The 26486-nt window shown below is 44.9% G+C and overlaps 1 protein-coding gene across 1 annotated transcript in view; it reads left to right on the forward strand.

Annotated features, from left to right (window-relative positions):
* Positions 1 to 26486, forward strand: part of SAMD11 (sterile alpha motif domain containing 11) — a 122873-nt gene that overhangs the window by 46540 nt on the left and 49847 nt on the right. The window contains exons 4-5 of the mRNA XM_086625581.1: positions 569 to 619; positions 21201 to 21325. Coding sequence (XP_086481707.1) covers positions 569 to 619; positions 21201 to 21325 — 176 coding nt within the window. The remainder of the gene's footprint in view (positions 1 to 568; positions 620 to 21200; positions 21326 to 26486) is intronic.

The raw sequence follows: 26486 nt of genomic DNA on the forward strand, positions 1-26486 counted from the left end.
ACACCCCCCTTGGCTGCTCTGTCTTAATTTAGGATATTGTTCATCTAAAGTCTGCTATTCCTGCTTGTCAGCAGGCAGAGTGACAGAATATATGAAATTAATTTCCGAGGTGGGAAATTGCTAATAATTTATTTACAGCTGGGGTGGGTGTGGTGGAGGGAATACAGTACAGATGTATTTGAGTTTTCTTCATAGAATGTCAATGCTTAGCTGTTTCTGCTTCCTCTGAACATGTCCTGCTAGTTGAGACAGCGTCCTGCCGTCCCTACACTGGTGAGGGAGACTGCGTGCAGCAAAGAGAAGTTCTCTCACTGCTGTACAGCTCACCTGCAGGTCTCGTTTACAGCACTGTGAGTCCTGCTGTGGGCACTCAGGACTGCCCTGGGTGTGCAGTGTGGCTCGTCACAGCGCCCTGCAGCTCAGAAGAAGGCAGTAGCTGGGGTGAGAGCTAGGGAGAGGGAGTTTGAGAGGACCACGGGTGGGTTGTCATGATGGAGCAGATCTTTTAAGTGGCAAGAGATGCAGTGTACAGCGTGTGCCATTGACCTCTCTGTTTGTTTGTTAACAGGATACACACCCACTGGGATTTAAACATCTCCTTCCGAGAGACCTCTTGCAGGTACCATTTTGGGGCACCCTCTTTGTATGGTAGGCTAAGAGTTTATGATATGTTACTGGCATATGGATGCTGTTAGATGTAAATGAACGTTTCTGACTGTCAGTGCTGTGGATTTTTTTCTTCCTCCTTTGTTCCTCTTTCTCCCCTTACCACATATCCTTTCTTTTGTTTTTATTTTGGGGAAATTGTCTGTGGGGGGAACAGAGTCTCTTTTATGTTGGAAGAGAAAATTGATTAGACTTGTAAAGAAAACCCGTTATTGGTTTTGATATGTTTAGTCTGATTCCTTTTTGGAAGAATGGAAGATTGGGGTGCCCCATATCTATTTCCTGACATAAAAGACATGGGAATCTGCATCTCATTTGCAAAAGTGATCCTTTGCACAACACGCTTATTGCAGGCCAGACTGACTGGTGCTCCAGAGTTGCTCAGGAATTCCAGAATTGTGCTTGGCAAACTTAAAGCAGTGCTACCTTAAAAGGTGGGCATGTGACTGCAAATGACAGGAATCACTGATGACAGATGCTTTAGATAATATGGTACCGCTGAGACACCCTGGTCCTGTGTGTAGGCATCCGACTGCAGTGTTGAAATACGGAGTATTGGAGCCAATAGGACTCTGCATTTTGCAATGTGAAGTACAAATGGGTTGAACTACAGCTGCAAAAGTGCAGTGCAAGAGTATTTACGAGTCACCTCGGGAAAAAGTTGACATTCAAAAAATGACAGGTGTTTTACAAACCATGAATAAAATAAATGACATAGAAGTCTGAATTGTGAGAGAGAAAGATTGCCAAACCAGTCTGGTATATTGGTTTTAAAGTCTGTTTTCCTGCAGTAACAGATACCCTAAGAAGGTGGAAATTCATAAATTGAAATTATCCAGTTACAAACATGGATACTCCTTTGAGACTCGTGGGTCAGTTGGTACCCTGAGCATAGTGCATTTTCTTTTATGTGTTGCTAGTGGTCATAAACGTTTCTAACCTTTTAAAAATATAGCTGCAGAAATTTGCCTCTGCACTAGAAAAAGAAAACTGGAATTTTGAAATTTCTCTTTTATACTCAATTGCTGCATCTGAGCGAAATAGTTGAGCCTGGCAGGTGCTACTTGTTTTCTAAACCAAGAGAAATTAATCTGTGCAGCTGTGAAACTTCTTGGGGAGCAATAGAGCAGGAGAAAGGATGGCAGTCCAGAATCTGGTTCTGTATGTGCTTCATGAATATATGGATACTGTAGAAATCAGGATCTGGTCTATTGGATCTGCTTGCAAATAGCAGTCCACTAATAACTTTTTTATTTTGCTAGAAGTAGTTTCTGATGCTTTGTGTAAACTTCCTGTCCAGTTAGAGATTTGAAAACAGCAGGAAAATACTACTACCACTACTACTACTACTGCTACTTGTGGAAGTGCCCACTGCATGCTAGACACTTCACAGACATTTCAGAAACGATCATACTCTGTAGAGATCAGATTGTCTGGGCAAGGGAGTACAAATAATTTCATCTGATGACTTTTATGAGAAGGCTTAATGTGTGTAAGACTCAGTGCCGCAAATTTAGTGTTTACTCAAGAGGATGTTGTTGAAGAGCCTTAGAGAGACGTACCTATCAGTATTGCAGCTGATGTGGGCATTTCTGTGTTACGTCTGCAAGACTCCAAATGTTTTGCAAATGTAAGCATCAGTTACAGGAGCAGAGTATTAGAAATTATTTCCATCTTCATCACATGCCCTTCAAATGCAGTGCTCACAGGTTCTGTCCCTGTTCTGTGTGCTCCTAAAAAAACTGTGGCACAGGAGCAAAAGTGGGCAGCAGAGAAGCGAAGGACAAGCCCGCTCCCTCCCTCCCCAACCTGAGGACAATTTGGACTGTTCTGTTGGCAACATTGGTGTGTGAAGGTCGTAGCCTAAACTGTGCACCTGGAGAGACAAGTTCATCTGTATTTGATTGAGTACTGGCGTATGAATTAAGTCTTGGCATCCCCATGAGGCTCAGTGGAGGATGTGGGGAGTGAAGGGTGGGAAATCTGTACTGATTCATACTCCATTAGGGAATGAGTGAGGGCAGAGGTATTCACTGGTATTTAAGTAAGCACAGACTTTGGCCCTGAAGCATAAAACCCCATAATTCCTAAAATTTACAATGTTAAGAATACAGAACCCCACCCTGATCAGTAAGCATCTAGAAGCCAGTCTAGAAGGCACATCTCACCCAGCACTCCTGTAAAAAACAGCTGAAGTTTTTTGTATGGCAGCCTTTAGAATAAAATCCCTGGTTTGTTGCTATAAGCTTTTGGGACTCTAAAATACAAAAGAATAGATTTGTTCCAGGCAGACCCTTTCATGATAAATTTCAGCCTAGAGCAAAGTTTTATGGCTGAGAGATAAACTCCTAAAAGGCAGCGGTTTGTAATGGAAGTGCTGACACAAGCCTTAATTAAGAGCCATGTGAGCAACGATTCTGCACAATGGCAACTAAGGGTGCAAACACCTTTGGAAAATAGAATCCCTGTCTTAAAAAAAAAAAAAATCTGAGCTTTTAATGCGCAGAATAAAATACTGGTCTGATTTTTATGTCAACAAGTGCACTCTTCGGGCTTCCTCAGCTTAACTGTTTGTTCCTTTCAGTTCAGCTCTCTCCTGGAAGAAACATCAGTAGTTCTTCCTGGGGAAAGAAGTTTTGCTTTTGCAGATTAAATGGTTAGTCCAAATTGTGCCCATCCAGCTAGTTCAGAAGAAAACAACACGTGTTATGCTATGTGGCAAAGAAAGTAATTTTAGTGTTTATATATTGATACAGAAAAAGGTCGTATGTATTTAAGTGACCCAAATTGCCACACAGTTCTATAAAACATGGCATATTTAAAATACATCATGGAGTGGCAAAAAGGTTTAGCTGACCTTTGTTCTCAGTGACCTGCATAATTCCGCACATGGGAGTTACACAGGTCATCCCAAACCCATGCCAGGAAACCATTATGGTGTACCACACCTGCATGAATACACACATGCTTTTAAATCAAGCAGATCTGAGAACTGCTATCTTAATTTATCTGCCTCTTTGGCATAAGTTTGTCTTTGATCTTCTTTTCCAAGTTGTTGGATACCGGGATTCATTGGCTTTAGCCACCTTAGAATCACTGTCTTCATTGCCCTGGATAAAAAGATATTTAATTACTTACAAATAACTTGCAAAGAACCAAATGCTCTAGATAGGGGAATTGTCCTGAAAGGGGAGATTAGGATCTCTCCTTGTCTTGCCAGGTGCTTCGCTCCCTTCCCTTTTAAGCTGTGAAGTTAATACAGGTTTAGGTTTTTGTTTACAGCTAGACTTCCATTAAAATTGCCTCTTTAAGGTAGAATTCCCGTGTATGGACATATTGTTCCTGGAATAATTTGCTGAAATGTGTTAAAAGTTGTTCAGTAAATGATGTATTGCTCCTTTTATTTCAATACAAGCTTATCAAATTGTGAAATAGTAAACACAAGGTTAAAGCCTGGTCTCCACCTCAAGATGCTCCCATTGATTCCGGCGTGAGTCGCAGTTGCTCAGCACCACAGCAGGATTACCTTTCTGAGGTTGAGGCATCTCATGAAAATAAATTGTGGAATAAAAAGGAGTTCCAGGGAGGAAAAGGATTTTCCTTCAATTTGTTGCCACTTGATGTCTTGAGGGAAGTGCAGGGAGGTGAGTGAGCGCTAGATAAGAGGCCATGCATGTTAATACCATGCAGTGATGCAGCTCAGGATGGAATAAACATTTTGCCCACCTGAGAATTTCAAGACACTGTCAGTGCAATGAAGCCATCCCTCTTTCCAGGGAAATCAAGAGTTGTTTAGAGTTGCCCTTGTTAAAGATGGCCTGACAGATACGAAGATGGTATGTAATTTGGGTAAAGCTGCATAAAAAGACAAGGAGCATAGCAGAGAATTGAGCTAGGCATCTTGACGTTCAGCCACATGCTTTAGCTTTTGGCTGCATGGTAAGCAAACTCTGAAAGAATATCCAAGGCAGCATTTCTGTCTTCCAAGTCCTGTGCTGGTGCAGGCATAAAACAGTAACAAAGGAAGGAGGCAGGAGCATGCCAGAGAGTCTCTTCACTGCTGTATGAACAAAAAGCCACTTGAGGGGACACTCCAAGCTTACTGGGCCTGCCAAAGGATCATTTTACCCAGGTACATGCCACATGGAGGCTGCATATGGAGACGAAAGGAAACCAAAGGCATCATTTGCCCAGAGCAAATAAAATGCTTTTAACAACTATAGTTTAAATAAAGATTACAGTGGTGTGTAACCAGCCTTTCTGGATGGGCATGAACCATATTAGAATGTATTTTAGACAGACAGACATTTGGCCAAGAGCCTGTGTATCCCTGTGCATGTGTATGTGTATGTTTAAATCTGACCACAACATACTTAGTGCGCCTTTCCACATTGATTTAACACTAGCATAAACCCTTACTCAGCCAAAACTGAGTTTAAACAGCAGTGCTTACACTGGATTGTTACATGTACATATTGATCTATGTGGTACAGCTGCACGCTTTCTAGAAAACTGCATTTAAGGACGAATGAGACAGGTTAGTCAAAAAGGAAGAGGACATAAAACAACTCAGGCCGAGTGGAAGAAGCAGATGAAAAATACATGGGAAATGGGACAGGAGAAGTAAACTGAAGGACAATTCACTGATATAGCTCATTCCTTTGGAAGATACACAGGGAGAGAAAAAGAAAGCAGGAGAGGAGAACGGAAAAGTAGATGGTTCTGAAGATGTCAAGGGTGGTCCTGACTCAGCAGAAAGCATTGCTGTGTGATGCAGGTAGCATTATCAAGTGCCAGAGCATCCTGCTGCTCTGCCCTTTAGGGATTGATATAAGATGGCTTCTAGGCTGTCTATCTATTTATTTATTTATTTTTCCTTGTAAGCTTTTGCCTTTTAATCTAGGAGACTCGAAGTAGGTACTGAAAGGTCACAAGAAGTTTTTAGCACCTGGAAGCTAGATGTGACCCCTTTACGCCCTGCAGTCGTTAGCATCTGCTGCTAAAAGAGCTGGTATTTGTCAGATAAGCACCTTTAAGTTACAGCAGAAAAATCAGACAGCGGCAGAGGGATAAGAATGCCTTCAAATGGGGACCTGCCTTCACCCTTCCATGTCAGTCACTGATTTCTGCCTCGACACCAATGGACAGCAGAGCTGAAGCAGTAGTCCCAATTGAAAAAGATGATAGTGAGCTGAACTAAGCAGAATGAGTCAGATTTTGCCCGTCTGATTTAAGTCAGGGCAGAGAAGACTGGTGAGATACCAACTGTATGTAGACCTGCAGAGCTGTTTCTGCAACTTGTGATGACTTTGGAGGACAACTGTGAAGCCGACTCTTGACTGTATGCTATAGAAAGCTTAAAAAGATCCCAGTGAAAGGTCACAGAATCTATTAATCATGACTCCTGGATTGGTATGGGGAGGACACTTATTTAACATGAAGCTGAATTTGGCCCTTCCAGATTATTTCCACAGTGGCTTGGGGATGTTGACTGGTTAAGGAAACGTTTTAATCCTCATCTTGGCAGAATATACAAAGAGCTCTCACCTTTGTAACTGTTTAAGCTGTGAACCAGGACATGTTTCTAAAGGCAAAGCCAATAAATACAAGGAAGCTCGGCATGGCTACGTGGAGACCATATGTTGGAAGGAAAAGACTTTCCAGATGGGTGAACTTGGTTTGTTCATCAAACAGTGACATACTTGTTTGATTTTAGACAATAGTTGCCCAACAAGTAAAGGTATGTGTTCTTTTGTTTAACTGGAAGAAGAGAAGTAAAGTCAATCCTCACCAAATCCACATAGCTGGTAGACGTTAACAAGAACGGTCTGTGTCAGTATGAAGAACATTTGGGAAGGTTCAGCCAAGGAGCTAAACCTCCAGTTCTGTAGAAAATATGTGAGCAACCTTTGCTTTGACTGTGTTTGATCACCCACAAAGCATCCGTGTGAAGTTTGATCATGTAGATACTGAGATAAAATGGGAGGAGCTGCTACGTGTGAGCCTGACGTTCGATCAGCTGCTTTTTGGGGACATCAGGTGTCCACAGGGCAGACTTCTGGCTCTATGCTACAGAGTATATGGTTTCCTTTCATTTGTGGATTTAAACCCTCCAGAAGACTGGCACTGACAGGAAACAAAGCCATTCTTGGCACCATCTTTCTGGAAAGCACTGATGAAATTCAGTTCTACAAGTTGCTTGAATTCCTGGACTCCACACAGGCTGCTGGCAGGATGCTTCCCAAGACCCCTGTGAGTGGGTGAATTAGGCCTGGGATTTTCAAGGAGTCAGGTAGAGCAGAGTTACTGGAGTAGCTTTTTTGTTTCTCCCTTTCCTGTAAGGATAAGGCTAAACAAGGTCTTATCTATGGGCTTGTTTGTGCAAATTCTGGAATGAACATGCTCATAGGGAAGAATGGATGAAGAGGGAGGAGAAAATGAGTACCTACTGGTTTGCTGAAAAGTATTATATCATTTGAAATATTTATTTCATTATTATTTCATTAGCAGTACTTTTTGCTCTTATATTCATTCCCAGGAAGCTTCATTTGGCTACAGGGATGGGTTAGGGAAAGGAGACCGTTTATGCACTAGCAGAGATGCAGAGAAATCTAAAGGTGAATAGGTAGCTGATAAACTAGTTTTAGCTTTCTTTTTGAAGCTAGAAGAATACAATTATGTTTCAAATAAGGTAGGTAAGAAAAACTATTAGATACCTGCACGACAAGAGGGAATGTTTAATCAAAAGTAATGCTTTTCATATTTATCCCCAGTAGGTTGTCTTCTCTTTAGTGTATCTATCATGGGAGGGGGGGTATAATGGACCTTTTGTAGGGCAACTGAAAAGATTCTGGATAAACCAAGCATGTGAAGGCATCTTAAGACCTTGGTGTATTGTTGAGCTATACACAAGCTTGGTTGCATCTTTTGGGGAGCATTCTTGATATATTTCAGCTGCATACAGCAGTCGAAAAGAGAATCATATCCTTCTGCTTTTAGATTCTATGTTGGATGAAAACTTCAAGGGCATGTTTCTGGAATAGGAGGCTTTCTGACCTCCCTTTTCACACCTTACTGTGAAATTGAAAGAATGAAAAGATAAATCTGTCTTTTCCTTAATACGTTGGATATGTGAGTGATTCGTGTAGATCATCAGTTCCCACTGTTCATTGTCTAAACTTATGCCCTATCACCCATTTAAAATCGCTCATCTGAGTGTTTTAATATTTCATCAGTTCAAAGCAGGAGGCTTAATGAATTGAGAAAATGAGGAGAATTTGGGATATTTAAAGAGACCTTATATCCATTAGGCACACCAGCTGCGTGTCAGCGACACATTCTTTTTACTGGCTGAGCAAAGCACTTCTATTTGTCTGTTACTGAGGAACATTGGAACACAGCATCTAGGCGAGTCCAAAACTTCAGGGAACACTCTACATGTCAGCAGGACAAGCCCATTGATTTTGATGGAAATCAGACGTGCCAAAAAACCCGTCAGGAGAAAAATCAGGACCTCTGGGCTGCCTGGTGCTGCAGGCAGAGGAATCGTTTGGCCTTTCCCTGCACTTGCATGCATGCAGCAAGAGCAGCTGCTTGGCTTAGAGGCTGTGACTTGGATTCTAACAAGTGTCAGGCTTTTCAGAAGTATTTCCAAACCTGTGTTTGGAGTTCCAGCATGGGAGACCTAAGAACTTGGGGAAATTTAGGGTAAGCAGGGATGATTAGGTTGATGTTAATGACAAACTGGGGAACTGAAAGAAGGGTTTATAAATTGGCATGGAAACACGCTAAGCCCCTGGAAAATGATGGAAAGGAAAATGAAGAGACATTGAAGCTATAGGATGAGGGAAGGATCCAATGAGAGCTGCAGGAGTCCATGAAGCAGGGGGTTGACTCACAAGGTCTGTGTTAGTGAGGAGGCAGGGGAAGAGCAGAATGAAGACAGTTTTAGGTATTCATGAAATGCATTTGACTCACAGTAAGGAGGTGTCACAAGGATGTGACACTCCACCCTCCAACTGCATTTCTGTTTGCCATGGTTGCCTTCATTATTCTTTTAGTGAAACTTTTTTATTAATGGCCAAGGTGAGCCTGTGCTCGGGGAGTGGGATGGTGATCAATAGTATGGGCTTGATGGATGTTCAGAGGAAAAATGTACAGGTACTTGTAGTGGTTGTGGCAGATGAACCAAAGAATATGAACCATTACGGAAAATCTTTCTGAACTCTGGTGAATTTGTGTTGGGTTGCTGCCCAACAAGCGTGTGCGTAGAAGTAGAAGTCAAAGATGTTTTCAGGGGACTAGTTATGTGTGTACTTGGATGCACATCTGCACTAAGGAGAAATGGGAGGTGGGAGAAAAGTCTGTAACTAACCTGGCTTCTTGCCAGGTAGGGGTACTGGGTTCCGTGCCCTTATGAAGAAAATAGCACAAGACCTTGAGGTTTTCTCCCTCAGAAGAGATCCGGGGCAGTAAGGCTGACAGAAAGAGCAGGAGACTGCCTTGAACAGCAATGCAAGCATCATACGGGGATGGTGCTTCCCAGGAGCTGCATCTTGCCAACAATGGTCTGGCACAGTGCTTACACCATGCTTTTGTAATCCCTACGCTTTTTACAAGTCTGTGTGAGGTGTCTCATCTGGAGGGCTGGTGTGTTCCTGCCGGTGATGGGAGGAGAAGTAAAGTGACTGTGTTTGAGGTTTCTCTACCTTGTTTGGATTTAGGCTCTCATTATTTCTAACGCTTTGTGCCCTTCTTTTCTCAGAAGTCACCGTGCTCCTTTATCCTGCTGCATAGTAAGCTTTTTGGCTCCAAGATTACAACTGTGGTGGAAATGCAGGATTCGAGATGCATTAGGCCTGGCTGGTAGTTTTTCAAAGTCAGAAAAGCCCTATCTGCATTACTGCAGCCAGGAGGGGAATTCTGAGGCTGAAGTGCCTAGCATGGGCATGCCTCTTGCCACATGCTTTTGTGGCACCTTAGCGGATGGGCACGTGTCAAAAACGACTATCAGAATAAGGTGCCAATAATGATAAACTGGGTTTGTGCTTCGTCTCAGTGCTTTACCTCTTCCCCATCTCTAGTCCAGCATCAATGTGGTGTAGTTCCATCTTATTTTTACGGGCTTGCAGAGAGCTGAATGACAAAGCAGGATTACAATAAAAACATCTTTATACTTATTTCCACCTAATTTTGGAGTTGCCAGCTCTACTGATCATTTTTATGAACTGTCATGAGCATTAATGAAATTTTATGAGCATTTTGCTTGGGACATTGTAGGATGATTTTTTCTTTTTCAAGATAAGTCTGCAGGGAGAATTAAGACTGTATTGCCCATGGTTGAGGTTGGGATTTTCAGGCCTCTCAGCCCCCTCCAGTTGGTAAAACTTGTTTACCCCTCCCTCTTTCCTCTTTTCCCTTCCCTCTTCTTTCCCCTTTCCTTCCCATTTTGCCTGTGTCTGATGGGTGACATCTCATCAGAAGGTGGAGATATCAGAGGGGCAGAAGCGAGGTGCTGGCATATTGTTATCTGTCAAGGTCTATCAAGACTGATGCCTAAGAAGGACAGAGAGTGACTGAGAAGTTTTTTTTTATCAATGATGAAGTTTTCAAAGGCAACCGGAAGACTGAGCAATAAAAACATAACGAAGGAGGTGAGGAGAGGGAGCCAGAACACACATCACAAGGTAGCTTGCCTCCCAGCAGTTCGCCACATTGCAGTTCATGAAGTGGCACGTCAGAGGAGCTGAAGCTGCCCAGCCTATGCCAGAGTGGTCCTGGAGTGTGAGAAGTGGGATGGGGAGAGGCAGTAAGGCACAGAGAGGTCTGGAGGAGGGAGGGAGCCCCTCTGCTCCTCAGAGCTGCACATACACATGCTCCCTTGCATCCAGCTTCTTTGCCTGGGGCTTATCTGCCCATCTCTGATGGAAAAGTGACACAGCCTGCCAGCGGGTCATGCTGCCTATTGTTTAACAGCGAAACAAACTCTGCTGCTCCCCCTTGCACCCCCCCCCCCAGCCCCATCCACTTCTTTACTAGTCACCTGATCAGAGCCTTCAGATCCTTGACCCAGATCCTCCTGTGCCCAGCTTTAGGTCTTATCCTGCTCTGGCTGTTCTGTCCACCGTCGACCTGAGAGGGAAGGTGCTGGCTGTGTGCCGTATGATTAGGGAGATGTTGCTGGATGTTTTGAGCTGTGTGCAAGGTGATAAGCAGGAGTGAGGGAGGAGGGGAAGAGCCCTTGATCGGTCTGAGCTGCGAGCTTTCCCTGATCCGCAGCCCTTCTCTGTTTCTGCTGACTCAGTGACCCTCGTTGTGCTGCCTGGGAGTGTAGAGGCAATGACCTTGCCTGTCTGCTCAAGGACCTCTGGCACTCAAAGGCCGTGCCAGGGCAAACCAAGACATGCTGAGGAGAAAGTTATTTTGCAGAATTTCTTATCCCAAGATGACTCTCAGCTCTGCTGGACTGGAAGATGGTTAATCCTGCACTGATTGGTGCGGTCATCTCGTGAAAGGTGCTTTTTTTCGTCTAGGTAGGAAGGTTTACATGCTAGTAAGGAAGAAGCTGAGAGGATGCATCAGCTCTTGGGAATAAACATTATTTTACTCCCAGACCACTTGATTCAGTGTGGTCGGGGTTCTGAGATGGAGGGTCTCCATTTGCTTCCTGGTGGGCAGAGACACAGGTCAACCATTTTTTTTCACTCTGAGCTGCCACTATTAACTGGGAGTACGATAGGGTGATTTTCTGACAGGTTCTGTGCAGGAGGTCAGGCGAGGTAGATATAATGATCCCTTCTGGGGCTTAAAATCAATGAATCTGTGATTAAATGGCCCACAGAGGCTGGACATTGCAGGTTGAGGGAAAAGGAGTGGTATCGGTGGCGTTTCATGTGGGAGCTGTGGTCAGGTACTTCTCTTGCAGCAGCACAATGGCCAGCAATCCCCAGGTCACGTCTGTCTTTCCAGGTCCCTTTAACGAGCTCCAGATTTACCTGTGCATAGTAGGGAGATAGAAGGTGGATTTTTTTCAAGGGCTGGGCTGGAGTGCCTGTGTTTTGTTGGAAATTGGTTATTCGGTTTGGTTTGGGTTTCAAAAAATGCTAGTTAAAAAATATGAGAGCCTTTGAGTGGTTATTTTACACCAGTCCTGACATTACATAGTCGTGCTGTTACATAAGGTTGTTTCTCAGAGCTATAATGATGCAACAGTATTTATAGACCAATCTGGGTTTTCCTTTTAATGGCTTCCATAAAAAGCTCATTATTCTCTTCACACAGTCACTGACTGATTTACATGCTTGTCCTGTCCCTGGGTGTATGCTCCAGTTTGGGTAGCCCTGAGCGACACGCTCACGCTGTCTGCTTGTTGCTAAATGACTCTGACACCAGCCTGGCTGCGACACTGGTCTGATCCTTACACCAGAAACTTGTCTTTTGGGGAGATGGGGAGGAGAGGTGAGAGGAGGTTGACAGAGAAGAAAAAATCACTTGTGTTTTTGCAGGTTCTGGCAATACTGTCATCTCCTTGGAGCTGCAAACTCTCTATCATTCCTGATGTACGGACCTGGCCAGGCAAGGGGCTTGGCCTGGCTAGAATGGGTGCGGGTGGTGTGTAGGTGGAAGTCACCTGGAGTCACCTGTAGGAGTCCGTTACCTGAGCCAGGGGTACCACTGAGATATACTCTTGAATCAGACTCGTGTCCAGTCGGGGTGAGAGCAAGGAAGGAATAGAAATCCCATGTATGTTCCTCCGAGGGACACAGGAGGGTTTGCGGGGAGGACGCGTGGGCACACACCTGCACTGGTCTCCACTGTCCCTGCTTGATCAATGTCCTTGCGTCGCTTCCCCTGCAAGCCCTGACATTCCTTCTTTTGCATATTGGATTTTTTTTTCTTTATTGTAGGGAGGGGCAGAGGGTCGGGACAGTTTTATGGCAACTGTATCGATCAGTAAAATTTAATATAATCCCTGCACTTACTGTGTGATCGTTAAGGGGATGGAGAGCCAGTGAAACATATTTAAAAAGAAATATTTTTCAGTTTTATTTCCTCCCATGCTACTTTTCTGAGTCTCTCTTCTCTTCCAAATCTGGCATCAGTCTCATACTTTGCATCATACATTTTTGACTGGGTTTTCCCAATTTGCCTTTGATTTGATTAAGTATTAGGAAAAGACTTATCCAGTCTGGTCTGGTGCTAGATTCATTCACCACTTCCTCAGCTAACTGTCTTGCAGTTTCTGGATCTATGCAATTCTGTGTCTACTGAGAATATCACACCTTCTTTTTTATCTCAGATATATCTGGAACTCCTATTGCTGAAGTCCCAGGTTGCCTCTTGGTGTCTAATGCCTCCCACTCACAGAGTGCCCCTGTGCATCGCCATGTGTATGGAGAACAGCAGCACGAAGTGGCTGACTGACATGCCAGCGAAGTCTGAGCAGGAAATTGGAGCAGAAAAATGACAGCTTGAGTTTCAAACTTGTGCTGAATATCCTAACCATTGGAGCAGCCTTTTTTGGGCGCTGCTGAGTGGTGCTGCACCGCAGGTGAACTACCTCCCCTGCAGTGACCTGTGCTATTTGCATGCCTGATAACGAGCACAGAAAGGTTACTGTATGTGATCTTGCAGCTTAGAGCCCAGGCAGAGCAATCCCTGTCTGCCAGCAGGATGGACATTCTCTAAGAGGCACACAGGGCTCGTTCTGGCTCACCCTGTGAGGAGGATGGGACATGGCATTTTTAGTGAGGTTACTGTTACGATAGCCTCCTTATTTTGGAGAGGGCTGCAGCAAACAGAGAAGCAGCCATGATTGAAAATTATTTAAATTTTGACCAAATTTTCTCCTTCCCCTCTCCCTCCTCCTCTTTGCAATCACTCTTTGCAGTCACTTCGAGCAGCGTGTTGCGAGAATCACCAAACCCCGCGGGCGCCTGGCTGCCTCTGCTAGATGCAGAGACTCTGACACTGATTTATATTTTGGTTAATTGTCTCCATCCATTAGTCTCCTCATCCTTCTCCTTGTTAAAGATGCAGTTGCTGTTAATGTCTGTAAATGAAACACATTTAAAAGGCATTGCTCCCAGTCCGAATCTGGCTTGGGTTAACCATCACTGGAAGCTGCCACCTCCCGAGGACCTCAAGGGTGGTACGTCTCCACTCAGGTGCCCCTACATGGGCAGGGGAGCCCAGGCATTCGTCAGCACCTCTCTGCTTACCCTCACCCAAGGGGCCAAGAGACTGAGGTGTCTGCCCCATTTGTCTAGTCCTCTCTGTGAGTCACTCCATGCTGAACATACTGGCAGGGCTGGCTCCAGAACCAGGCTGGAAAGATGGCTTTCAGCAGATGTAAGGGTCTAGTTTGCTGAGGTGTCCAAATGCTGGTCAGCATGAGGACCAGGGGACAAGACAGGATCAAAACAGCTGCTGGCTTCTAACATTGCCAGTCAGAGGCTTATGATGCAGATGTTGCTCAAAAAAAGATTATTGTTCCCAGAAGTCAGTCACACAGGATTGCTGCATGTCTGGTTACCACAGCCTCCCTGAAAGGACTTGCTCCTAATTAATTTATATGTCCCGAGGGACAGCCACACTTAGCAAATCTGACAGTTCAGTGGCAGTCCCTGCGATAGACTTCTCCTTCCCTGAGCACAGGTTGTGGCTCATTAGCTAGACTAGATGATGTTGCTCATGCAAGGCGTGCCAGAAATGATAGTCCTGCTGGCTTAGCTGTTGTCCTGCAGGTGCTTCTCTGCGGACTCCACAGATGAGTCAATGGATTACTGTGGCATCTTGTCCCAAACAGACACCTTCTGTCTGGGTGACGTTTCCCCCAGTTGTTGATGTGGCTGCCTCTCCCCTTGAGTGCCTTTTCCTGTAAGCAGTGCAGCTATCAAATGACCACTGGTGCACCATTATACTGCCATTACAGAAAGTCTCATCAGAGCAGCCAGCTTTAGGGGAGACAGAGGACCAGCTAGTTCCATTAAACATAGACAGTGCAGCAATCACAGCATTCACAGAGAACATTAGCAACGTGGGTTTTTTTTCCTCCAGTGGTAATTTTTGCAGCCATTAGTTATTAGCACATCTCATTGCTGCTTTGCAGAGCAGGCTCCTTACATCAGAGCACTGGGATGTCACAGGGAATTTTAGACTGTCAGCTCTGATTTGTATCCGAGCTGCACAGTTACCCGTGTTGTCCTGACTATACTCCCAAAGTCCTGCACCAATGTTCATCGGGTTTGGAGGTGAGATTTTATGAAGAGGAAGACTTTTTTTGTGGTTTCCCAGACCTGGCATGGAACCTGCAGCATATGCCCCCTATGCTGTGCTCCCCTGCAGTTTTGTTGTCAGTCTAATGGGTCAAGTGTACAATGGTTTCAGAAATACCCTCCAAGCTCAGGTGACCATTTTGTTAGCGAGCAGCTTTCATTTCATACTATATCCAGGTAAGGTGGCAATTGGGGCTTGGCCTTTGAAGCTTTGTGGTTACTGCTTGCAGCATGCATGGCCTGAGTTGTGGTGCACTGGTGAGCTGCTTGGTTACCTTTTGTGGCTGAGGCACAAACCTTATTACAGCTTTCCTGCATTCTTGGTAAAAGGATCCGTTGCTCCTGTGCCCTCTCTTCATTAGGATTTGAAAATTGCCCAAGCCACAATAATATCCAGCCACTTCTCCGACTTGCTTTTGGCAGCAAGACAGAACCCAGTGGCAGAATAGGAATCCTGCTGGATGGGAAGCAGCTTGCAAAAGCCTAGGACATTCTTTTCGGTAGTTAAATGGGCAAGGCAAAGGCAGGATAGATATATGGCATGTTTGGTGGGATGGTTTCTTTGCTGATGCTACATGGAGCACAATAATAAATAAGCACTTAAACATCACCAGTGCTGGCTTTACTCCTTGTTAAAGTGTCTTCCTTATGAGGCCAGGTTCAATACAAGGTCTGTGTCGCTTGCAGCTGTCCTCAAAGCTACAGAGTTGGTCTTGAGAGAAGCCTGCAGTGCTGTTAGGTAGCTGCTGCCTGTCTCTTATTTCTTAGTAGGAGGAACATCTTTGTGAAGGTGGGATCTTCAGCAGTCATGGCACACTTCTTTGCCACACGAGATCCTCATTTTTTTTTTAACCTTTTATTCCTCTGCACAGCTGCAAAGTACGATGTTGCAAAAACAGGATAATGGATTCAAATACAGAATGAGCAATAGCACATCAGCTGTAATTGAAAGCAACGACATGAGTTTCTATTTGTTAGACACGTTTGGATTGACTGTTCTGATATAGGACAGGGTGAGTTTTAGCATTCTGGATTGAGGTTAAGTGTGTATTGGATTTGAAGTTCAGACTGAAAAATCTTGTAGTTCCGCAAGTTCTTTCATAAAACTTTGCCCACCAAAATAGCAGAAATACCTGAAAAACGTGTCTTGTGATGAGAGCTTCGATCATCCTGAGCCAGATATCAGAAGAAAGGTCTTATAAGACTGTCAGTAACTCTGAGTCACTTCCCAGTTTGAAAGCAAATCTGGAAGTGGCCAACCAGCCACGTGCCTTCTGGAATCTCTGACAGCAAGTGCTCACTCAGTTTTCTACCCTTCCTTTTACCACAAGAGCAAAACTTGCTGCTATGAGATGGAAGTGCCCAGACAGTCATGTCTCAGAACACGTTCCCCTGCTGCTTGGAAACATACCTGTATTACTGCGGGTCCCCAAACCATTAATTACCAAAACCCATGCAAACTGAATGTTGCCATGGCAACCTGCAGCCCTACAGAAGGCTATTTGTCTCCTCCTTGACCTTTCAGGAGATCTGTATCTTGCTCAAGCCCCCTTCTCTAATCCGTTTTTAAAAATATAATATTATGCTACTGGAAGGGATCAGACCTTTAATCTGATTGTGTGTGCATGTGTCAGTGCATGGACGGGGAGCGCCTGCATTAACAGGCACCCAGCAGCGGCTCAGAGACAAGACAAAGGAAAAGCAGAGTGTGACTCTAGGGCTGCAAGTGAGCACCTGGGTGGGATTATTGGCTTCAGCACACAGATGGGGGAATGCTCCACAGGGGAAGGACCAGCCCTCTCCCATCCCCTTAATGCAGGCTCCTTCCTGCAGAGGTCATGGGGGAGTTGTGCTCTTGCAGATGAGGACTTCAGAAGGGACGGTCACACCTGTTTCAGTTTCCCTGCCAGGGGCCCGGGTCCCTGCCTCCAGTTGCATTAATCACGGTGCCAGACCAAGCAGCTGAGTTTTAGGCATTACTACGTGTGTGTTGGTATCCCCAAAGTGCGTGTTCTGGTTCTTGACCTGATGTCCTGAAAGCTGGATATTCTTTTGCCTGTTGTATATTCCCTCTGAGGGAAGGATCATTCATCCTGCATTGGCTCTGCCTCCTGAGCCCATGAATTTGTTGCCTGTTCTGTATGGGACAGGATTACTGCGAGCGAGTCAGGTGGCATGTGAACTCCAGGGGAACAAATAGCCTTTTCCCAAAAAGTCTTGCCATCTTTTGAAAACACTGTCCTGTATCGTAAGCAAGTTGAAGACACAGAGAACACCCTGTAGCCTGGGATGAGGGAGTGGGTCTCACTTCTGTCCCATGTGCCTTGTTCAGGTCCTGCTTTGCACTGTGCATCCAGAGGCAGCCTCCCAGCTGTGGGATGGACTTTGGGACGGGATGTGGGCACAAAAGTCCAGAGCTGAGAGTTACAAGTGACAAATGAGGAATGGGACTGAGGAATCGGGGACCAGTTAGTCAAAGGGAATTGGAACACTGGGGGGAGGTCCAGCACCAGCTGCCCGGCAGCCCTGGGGCTGCCCTGCACAGGTGTGGGCACTGATGGGGCACAGGTGGTCCCCGTTCCGCAGAGGGGCTGGTGCTGGGGGTGTCTGGGCTGTGCTGCCCAGGGGAGCACACTGTGCAGTTTGCCTTCGGAGAAGGTAAGTGGTCGGTTGGGTTTTTCACATAGCTGTTTTCTGTGCACAGACACGCCAGGCTGCTTCTAGGATTTTTATGGCAGATGGACGAGGCAGGGCTGAGGTGGATGTGTGCCTGCCTTGTGTTGTAGGGCTGAGGTGTTCTCCTCGGGGCCGGGGGAGGCCCTGGGCAGGACTGAGTTGTGAAGGAGTTTGGCCAGGCTGGAGTTACAACTCATGTTTTGCAACTTTGGGTAGACGGACCAAGCAGATCTCCCAAAGCCTGAGGCAGTGCTGTGTCTGTTGTCCTGCTGGGCAGTGGAAAATGGGATTTCAGGGTTGGGAGTGCAGTTGGAGTGCTGCAGTCCAAGGTAGGGAGTGTGCAAAAAGCAGGATAATTCCTGAAAATTGCTGGTAGCTGGACAGAGCCCTTCTTCCTGGCTAAGGCATTGAGTGGGTGGTGGAGTACTTGAAGAACTGAGACTCAACTAAAAGTTAAACTGTCACTAGCTTTGTTAAATGGCATTGGGATGAAGGCAGTTAGTTAGATTTTTGCTCTGTCGAGGTTCAGGAGGGTCTTTTGTAGAAATTATGTTTGTTTACTGTCTCATGCAGTCACGGGTAAGGCGGAGGTGACAGAGTTGTCAGCTGCAGGTCCAAACCTCATGTTTCATTCTGTGGATCCAACAGGGTGGTAGAAAGTCCTCTGTGGTCTAAGCAGAGCCTTATGCAAGTGTGTCCCTTCTTGCAGAGCCCACGCAATCACTGGAGCCTGATGGCAGCTGTGTGGAGCTGTATTTGCTGGGGCCAGCTGGGCCTGTGATATTTAAAAAAGATGTTTAAAGTCTTTGCCTACGCAGAAATGTATCTCAATTTTTCATAAGCAGCTCTGGTTACCCTTCCCTTGATTTTCTTGTACTGAGCCCCAGCTGTAAGTTACCTCCCGTTGTGCCAGGTGTAGAACAAGCCCAGAACAAAAAGGCAGTCCCTGCTTCAAACCTCCCATGCACTAAGGCAAAAGGAACAACTCCTGGGGACAGCTTGATGTGTTAAGAGCTGTCTCAGCCTGTTTGCCTTATCTCTAGTCTTTCTTCCCTTTCCTCTCAATGTCACCTTGGTGTTCAGTTTGCCTTCTGCAAAGGTACTCTAGCAAAGTCATGTTTTCCTGGGATCCTGCCTAATTGCGTGGGTAGACTGAGTTGAATTCAAAGCCTGCGGAGCATACCTATCAGCCCTGTGGTATCTGCTCGGGTGTGGAGTTATGGCTTGCTAACGTACCTTTGCATAACCACAATGATTTTAATTTTAAGGCCATGGAAAACCTCCTAAAAACACAAGATCATTGAGGGAGAAAAATACCGCTTCTGGTGTGGTAATGGTTCCTTCCATGTAGATCTCCTGGTTTTGGTTTTCAGTGGATGTATCACAGTGTTCTGCACTCTGAGTTTTGGAGAATCAAGCCATGTTAAGGAGTTGTGTTCTCCAGAAAGAGAGCTTGTTGCATTTTAGTGGTGAATAACACAATTCCTACTCGTAGCTTTCTTAATGCGTTTACATACCGGAGGTGCTTTGGGCTCAATTGGGATGCAACACACTCTGCAAATGCAAAGATGTAATTATCCCATTTTTCTCTTCCTACTCCCTGCCTTTCTCCCTCTGTGCTTCTGGCTCATCTCCTCCGCCCTTTCCTGAGCATTGTGCTGATGGCAGCGTTTATCTGCATTTGTCCTCTGTCCCTGACATCCAGTTATTGATTGGCATGATTAAAAAGAACTGATAATCACTTCACATTAATCCCATAAATGACTTAAGACACCAAAATATTTGCATAATGCATCTTAAAGGTGGCAGCTAAAAGAGGATAAGACCCAAAACTGCTTGGCACAGGAGAAATGGGCTTCCCACTCACCTGTGGGCTTGCTTAAGTAATTAGCCTTCTGCTTGCATAAGGAGGAATCTGAACTGGTTTAGCGGAGGAAGATGCAATGGGTGCTCAAAGGCTTTGAGATCCGAGCATCCTCTCTCCCTGCTGAGATTGGGGGTGGGGGGAGCAGCAGGGAACATGACAGCGGCTGCTGAAATGAGAGTCTGTTTTTGTCTGCTACATCTTGTGAAAATCTGGAGCCAGACGCCCGCTGAAAGTACCTCTGTCTAAAGACTTTCTGTCATAAACTTATCTGATTAGCAGAGAGCTAGACGACAGATTAGCCCCTGCTTCTGCACTAGGGATGGGCTCTCTGGAGCATTTGAGCAGATCTGCTCCTGTTGCCAGTGCTGATAGCCTGTAGGTGGGGGGGCAGCAGGTGGGGAGGAGGTAAGGGGGGATAAGAGGGGGATATTTAAAGGAAGATCATTGGTAGGTAATTCTGCAGATAATGCACCCTCTGTATTGTCCTGCTGGTCCCAGGTGAGGACACTCTCCTCTGCACCAGTGAGTTGCTGGTCATGTGCTGTGTGTCCCAGCAGCACAGAGTGGGTGCGTTCATCATGTGAGTAGAGGTTGGGAGGGAGCTGTGGATGTGGGAGGAGGGCAGTGTTTCTAATACGTGTGATTTTTTGTAAGTGTCTCTGGTTCTTCTGGCTGTCATCTCCCATTTAGAAAGAGGAGAGGAAGAAAAATAGCCAGGTTTAGCTTGGGGCAAGCACCTTGTGCTGGAAGGATAGGTGATTTAACATATACTGCAAACAAACGAAGGTGAGACATTCCAGTGTTTCCATTTAGTAGCATGTATATGTTTTAGTTTGTTCTTCCTCTTCGGTGTTTGTATATCGTTTATTCAGAAATATTTTGCAAGTGGATGGCATTATGCAAGCAAAAACATTTGCCAGCTGAACTGCAGTATCTGCTACAGTGACTGTCTTTTTGTGTTTGTGTTCTCCCTTTCCACAGAAGAAAAAAAAAAGAAAAAAGACTAAACTAGCCTACTTAGCAGCGATCTGATGCAAGGATAACAGGCAAAATAATGCTGAACTGCTCTAACGCATTCTCTTGTCCCAGAAGGAAAGGAGCATTGTTTCAGGATCTGTTAGAGTGAACATTTGAAAATTAGTTTTGTAAATAAATCTGTACCCTCAGCTCTGAGTGGTGCTGATGTCTGCGTTCATAGTGGGTCTCTAAAAAGAAAAATTACTATTCAAGTAAATAAAATAGTCTTGTGTTTCAACAGTGCTGGAATACAAAAACTTACTTTTTTTTTTTTTCAGGACAGAAGGGTGGCAACTGATAGAAAACTATCAGTTATTTCAGTTCAAGTTTCCTATTAATTTTGGAATAGATCTGCCAATTCCTACGCTTTCAGTTTTTCCATCTGAGATGTAAGTTCTGGCCCACGCAAGTTATATCTGGCAAAACTGAAATCGGGAGCTCTGGCAGCTGCAGAGCCCTTTATGGGAAATGAGAGTGCTGTTTGGAAGTGCTTTGCACGTAGTCTTTGCTCCCCAAAACTAGAGGAGGTTACCTAGGAACCTGAACGGGAGGAGGGGAACCTTTCTTGAAATACAGCTATGTCAGGAGCAAACAAAAGAATCTCGCGTGCGCACACACATACGCTCATACACACAAAAATCAATTACGTGGTGGCAAATAGGATTTCCTTAACTTGGTGCTTTTCTGCTCTGTTGCAGCCGTGATAACGACCTTTCCACTATCATCTCCAACCTGCATCAGAGCCGTCAGCTCGTTATGCCAGAGACCCAGAGCCGCTGTGAACTCAAGAGAAACAGCATCGACGTTGGCTTAGGAGCAGCAGGTAAGGAGCTGGAGCAGGTCCTGCTGGTTTGGGTTTGTTGACTTCCCTCCTCTCTCTTTCACTCCCTCATTTGTTAATTTTTTCGGCAGCTGCTTTTTCTGTGGCTGTTTGTGTTACACTTTGGAGTGAGCTATATGAAGACTTTTAATATTCAGGCTAAAGATTAACATGGAAAGGATTTTGTGGTGATGTTAAAGTCCTTTTGAGATCTCAGCCCTGTGTTATTCTCAAATCTAGTGGTCTGTGTTAAACTACTGGCAAAGGAGCTTGCACCAGCAAAGAAGTGAAATGTCCCCAGGGTTAGTGTCAAGTGAAGCAGAAAGACCTTGCAGAGAGCATGGTTTGATTTGTAATTTCATTAATCAGAGGTTCCCCATGCTGCCTCTGTGCCTACTAAGTCCTTTGTGAGCATGTTTGTTTGGTTTTGTAGTGGCACCTGGCTTTTTTTGAAAGTTTACCTGGTTTTGACTTAACATGGTAAAACCAGAAAGGCTCCTTTTGGATCCTGCGCTGTGCCTCTCTGGATGTTGGTAAGGGAGCTACGGGCAAGGATGCTTTGGTGGTAGATATGCATCAGTCAACAAGTGAGGCACTGATAATAACTAGAAATCTGCTTGTTGTTTGCAGAATCTATAATTTTCTTTTGATTATAACCAAAAGTTGAGGAAAAATTTGGAGTAATGCTTGTTTTTATATTGACCAATCCCTGTCTTTCCAAATCAGAGTTGTATTTCTCTGTGTATGTTGCTGTAGACCTTTCCTGAAAATCTATATGTTTGTGGTTTTGTCCATATTTTCATGTAAGTTATTCTGTTGACTGTAACTTAACCCTGGATCTGAAGGGAACACGTGTAATACTCTTGGGGAGTATCTTTGGAGGATGTTCAGGAACATGACAGGTACCTGGTTTGCCTTTTGCATGAGGTTTGATACCTTTCCAGAAAGGTTCCTCCTGCCTGCAGTGCAATTTATACTGGTGTGACTACTTCTGCAGTAAATTTTTCAGTCCCGTACATGTCTTGTGCTGAACTGGGAGGTTTGTGATACGTCTCTAAAGCAGCCATGGGCAGCTTCCAGTCTTCATTTTCGCAGCTGAATCTACATATTCTCTTCATTACCCAATCTCCACAGCCCCTTTTCCTACACAATTCTAAAAGCCAAACTGGCCAGAGATGTGTTTTTCTGTATGCCCTTGTTTGGGTCTATATGTCTCGGGTGACCACGTATGTTAAAATGGTTTTAAATGTTTGCTTTACAGAGAAACTGCTGGGCTTGATCAGCGTTGCTGAAGTTCTTTGAGATCCATAGCATTCCAGAAATGCAAAGGGTACTTTTCATTCCCATCACTGTTAAGCAGTAGAAAAGATTCGATGTGGAAGTCCTCATTCTTACTTGTTAGAATTTATGCTTGAGGTTCTCTGGTTAGCGTCTTGACCATAAGAAACAGTAAGAAATATAAAACATAGGCACTGTGCACATGTAGCGGTGAGGACAGCAGTGCTTGGCTCTGACCAAAGTCTCTGCAATTAAAAAGAAGAGGCCACCAAGCAAGTGACAGAGCTTTTGAGGACGTGATAGATTTGGTGTGTCTAACAAGAGCTGACCTGCAAAGGTGGGGGCGATGGTGAGATTAAGTATCTAAAGGGAGAGAGAGCATTGTCACGCCTCCACAGGGACAGTTTAACTCTGATTTTCCCCGCTGTCTGGAGCTGGCTCACTCTACATGCTTGTTCGATTAAGGGAAGACTCATTTGCCAAAGTCTACGCAGAACCTGCCAGCTCTGACTTCAGAGCATGTGCTGAACTGGTACCTGTGTCACCACCTCCTGGACGTGGAAGTCAAGGGAACAGAAACAAAATGTGCTGGGATTTGTATCTGATCCTGATTGTCGGGTTTATGTCTTGGTTCTGTTGGTTTTCACTGGCAAGGGTGAAAGGGGAAAATGGTATAACTACACATATAATTTTAAGAGAGTTAGTGTTGGGTTAGTCTAAAAGACTGGTTGTAGATTAAACCCCTTAGTTAAAACAATAAGGGGAAAAAAGTGCCCCCAGTTGTCCGCTGTTTGCATTGTATGCCTTTGAGAACAATACTGTGTATTTGGGTTATGAGAATCTCGCCCTCAAAAAGGCATTTGGAGATGGACAATGCTGAATATATGATGTTAATGCCAATATGTTTAAGAAGTCCCACATCACTCATGACCATAAGATGCAGTGCTCTCCAAGTAAGTTGGAATCTGCTGCTAAAATGTTTTCTGTTGCTGATTTAGGATTTCTGGTTTGAAGTTAGGCATAGAGGTCTCAGCCAGTAGAGGCTGAACGCTCCAGAGGCTGCTCTGCAGCTTAAACTGCAAATTCTACATGTGCAGGATGAGGAGTGAGTGCATACCACTGAAACAGGATTCAGAGGTGTATGTGGCTTCTTGGCTATGGCTGAGGCTAAGTAGAGGATTGAGAACAAGGATAGCACTAATGGAAGAAATTTGCTTATTGCAGAGCCCATGGGATTAAGACGAGGGTTGAAGTTGGCAGGGTTGGTTGGTTTATGGTTAATTCTGTGAGGGAGTTCCTTGATTTATAGTTAAACCAGGATTAGAGGCAGTGCTAGAGTTTCGAACAGCATGGACTGGAAAATTAGAAGTATTCCTGGATCTTTAATGGTCTTTGAAACACAGAAAAGGGCTGAAACTAATGGAAAACTACGGCGTGTAGTTAGTTCTGGGGCTTTTGTGAGTTCTGGGAGATAGGTGAGACTAGAGTCAGGATTCAAGCTGAAGCTGGGCTGATGTTTAGGTCAGAAGGGGCTGAAGAGACTGATACATTGCTGGAACATCTAAAGCCTTTGGTTAGAAGAGCAGCACTAATATTAGTATCCTTGGAAGGCTTACAGGTAATTTTTAGGTGAAAGCAGGTCACTTGATATCAATGGTGATGGTTATATTTGAGAACAGAGAGGCCGAAAAACTTAGTTTGGGACAGCAGAAGCTGAAAGACATAGATAGGGTTTGGCCCTGACTAGAAAAGGATTTAATAACCCACCTCGGTGGATGCGATAAACGACAGTGGTGGGTGGTACCTGTTTGGAACAATAAGCCTAGAAGAGATGCAGTCTTAGGGCTTGGGATAGCTGGGACAAAAGAAGTCACTCTATTTTATATCTTGTGAGGCCCAAAGAGCATCACATAGGTGATGAAGACCAGTGTAGTGATTGTGACATGTTGGCAAGTTTAGCATCTACAGAAATCTGGGCTGGCAGATCTGAGAGCTACAGTGCTTTGAAAATACGCTTCTCATAAAAAATGGAAAGACTGTTCTTTCTAGTCTACAGTGAGAAAGGGGAAAGGGGAGGTAGTTATGTTGCCAGCAAGTACAGTTTCATCAGAAATGCTGGACAAGATGCATAATGCCTTCCACCAGTTTTTGAGTATTTTGGGAGGTGCATGAGTCAACCAAGGCAGAGAAAGGCAAATTTGCCCAAGATCATGAAGCAAATGATGCCTGAACAACAGAGTTCAATTTTCTGTCTTGTCCTCCCTAACTTCTCTGCTAGACCTGTATGATGTCGTTCCACTGTGACAATATGGAATAAATGTGGAGTTTAGCCTACTTCTGGAGATTCAGCATGTGAGAGATTTGGGGGTGTGTTAGGGGTGACGTTCCCTCTTGCTAGTGTGCGCACTGAAGCAAGACATCTAGATAAGAACAGCTGACAGCTTAACTCATGTTTGAAGTGTCCCCTGATACTGGACCTTGAAAGGAAATAAAGAATACCAACAGCAAAAATCTACAGAAAAGCAACAGTCTACTCGAGCCAGTGCTCCTCAGTAATACATCTGGAGAGTGGGAACTGGCAGGGGTAACTGAGGCTTTTGCAAGGACAGCAGAAGTAGGTGGCCAAGAGGCGTGTGCTGATAAAATCTAACTGCCCTATCGATTGGCTTAGGAGCCACTGTCGGCTGTGGTAATGATTGAGATATTCTTATGTGTTTGATGCACGTTAGCTGTATCTCGCTGCTCTGGGCCCCCTGGGGACCTGAAGGTTTTACAGAGATCTCTTAATCATGGAGCAAACTTGCGTGTGTTGGGCCTGCTCCGCGGCACTACAGATTTATTACAGTTACCACTGATGTGCTTGGATTTTCCTAGGTCTCAGGGTGTCTTGGGTTTTGGGAAGAGCTGCCCTGTTTGCAACTCTCAATTCTTAACTGGCTGAGGAAATCCGTCTCACTGGTATAGGATTTTACCTGTTTGCACCCTCTTGCACTGTTCTTCCTTCCTTCTCATCTGGGTTGGCTGTTGACAGTATCGTGTTCTCGGATTTTTAAGAATAGTAAACTTCTGCCACTTCTGCTTTCTCTACCTCTCTTTGTGACTGGGAATGGAGGTGCTCGTGCTTGAAAACAGAGGGCACTGGTTTCTGTAGTCCCTGGATAAATGCCTGTTCAGCAAATGGTTGTGCAAATTTCAAGTGTGCAAGTGTTTGTTGTTTCCAGCACAGATTGCAAGAGTGGTAGGTTCTTGTGGAGGATCTAGTGTAAAGGAAGGGCACTTGTCCTGTCAGCTCTGTTGCTCTTCGTTGATCAAAATGATATCCAGCTCCTCTTTTGAAATCAAGGTTATGTCTACACTCAGTTTATATTCAGCTGCAAGGTTTAATCTCGTACTTCCAGCCAGTGTTGGACCTTTTTTTTTAAAATTTCTTGTTTATTTATTTTTTAAACCTGGAGCTAGCTAATCCAGCTGCTGCAAGGTAAAGTTGGCTCTTGGGCAAAGAGATACTCCCTTTGCAGAGAAGAGAGGTGAGCTACTTCACCTAAGTGCTGACAGTCTGCAGGACTGCGTTTAGGGGGGCACATATGTAGAGCTTACCTGGAAAAATAGGCTTTAGTGATGCCCAGAGCTCCCAGGCCAGTTTACCTAGGAGATGTGAATGAACTCTCCTCCCTTGACCCTGTGGACTTGATTTGCTGCTGTGTCTTTCCCTCCTGGTGGTGTTCTGCAGTGGAAGATGCTTTCTTTGGTGCTAATTAAATTGCAATCGCGATGGGGTTATAAGATGCCAAACGGAGGAAGAAAGGAAAAATACGTGTAACGGGGTCTGTACTTCCTTAGGAACACGCGGAGGCAGCCTGCGTTGGTGAGATTCAGTAAGAGGCTT

The sequence above is a fragment of the Tauraco erythrolophus genome, chromosome 23, assembly GCF_009769465.1.
Source record: "Tauraco erythrolophus isolate bTauEry1 chromosome 23, bTauEry1.pri, whole genome shotgun sequence".
NCBI classification, from domain to species: domain Eukaryota; kingdom Metazoa; phylum Chordata; class Aves; order Musophagiformes; family Musophagidae; genus Tauraco; species Tauraco erythrolophus.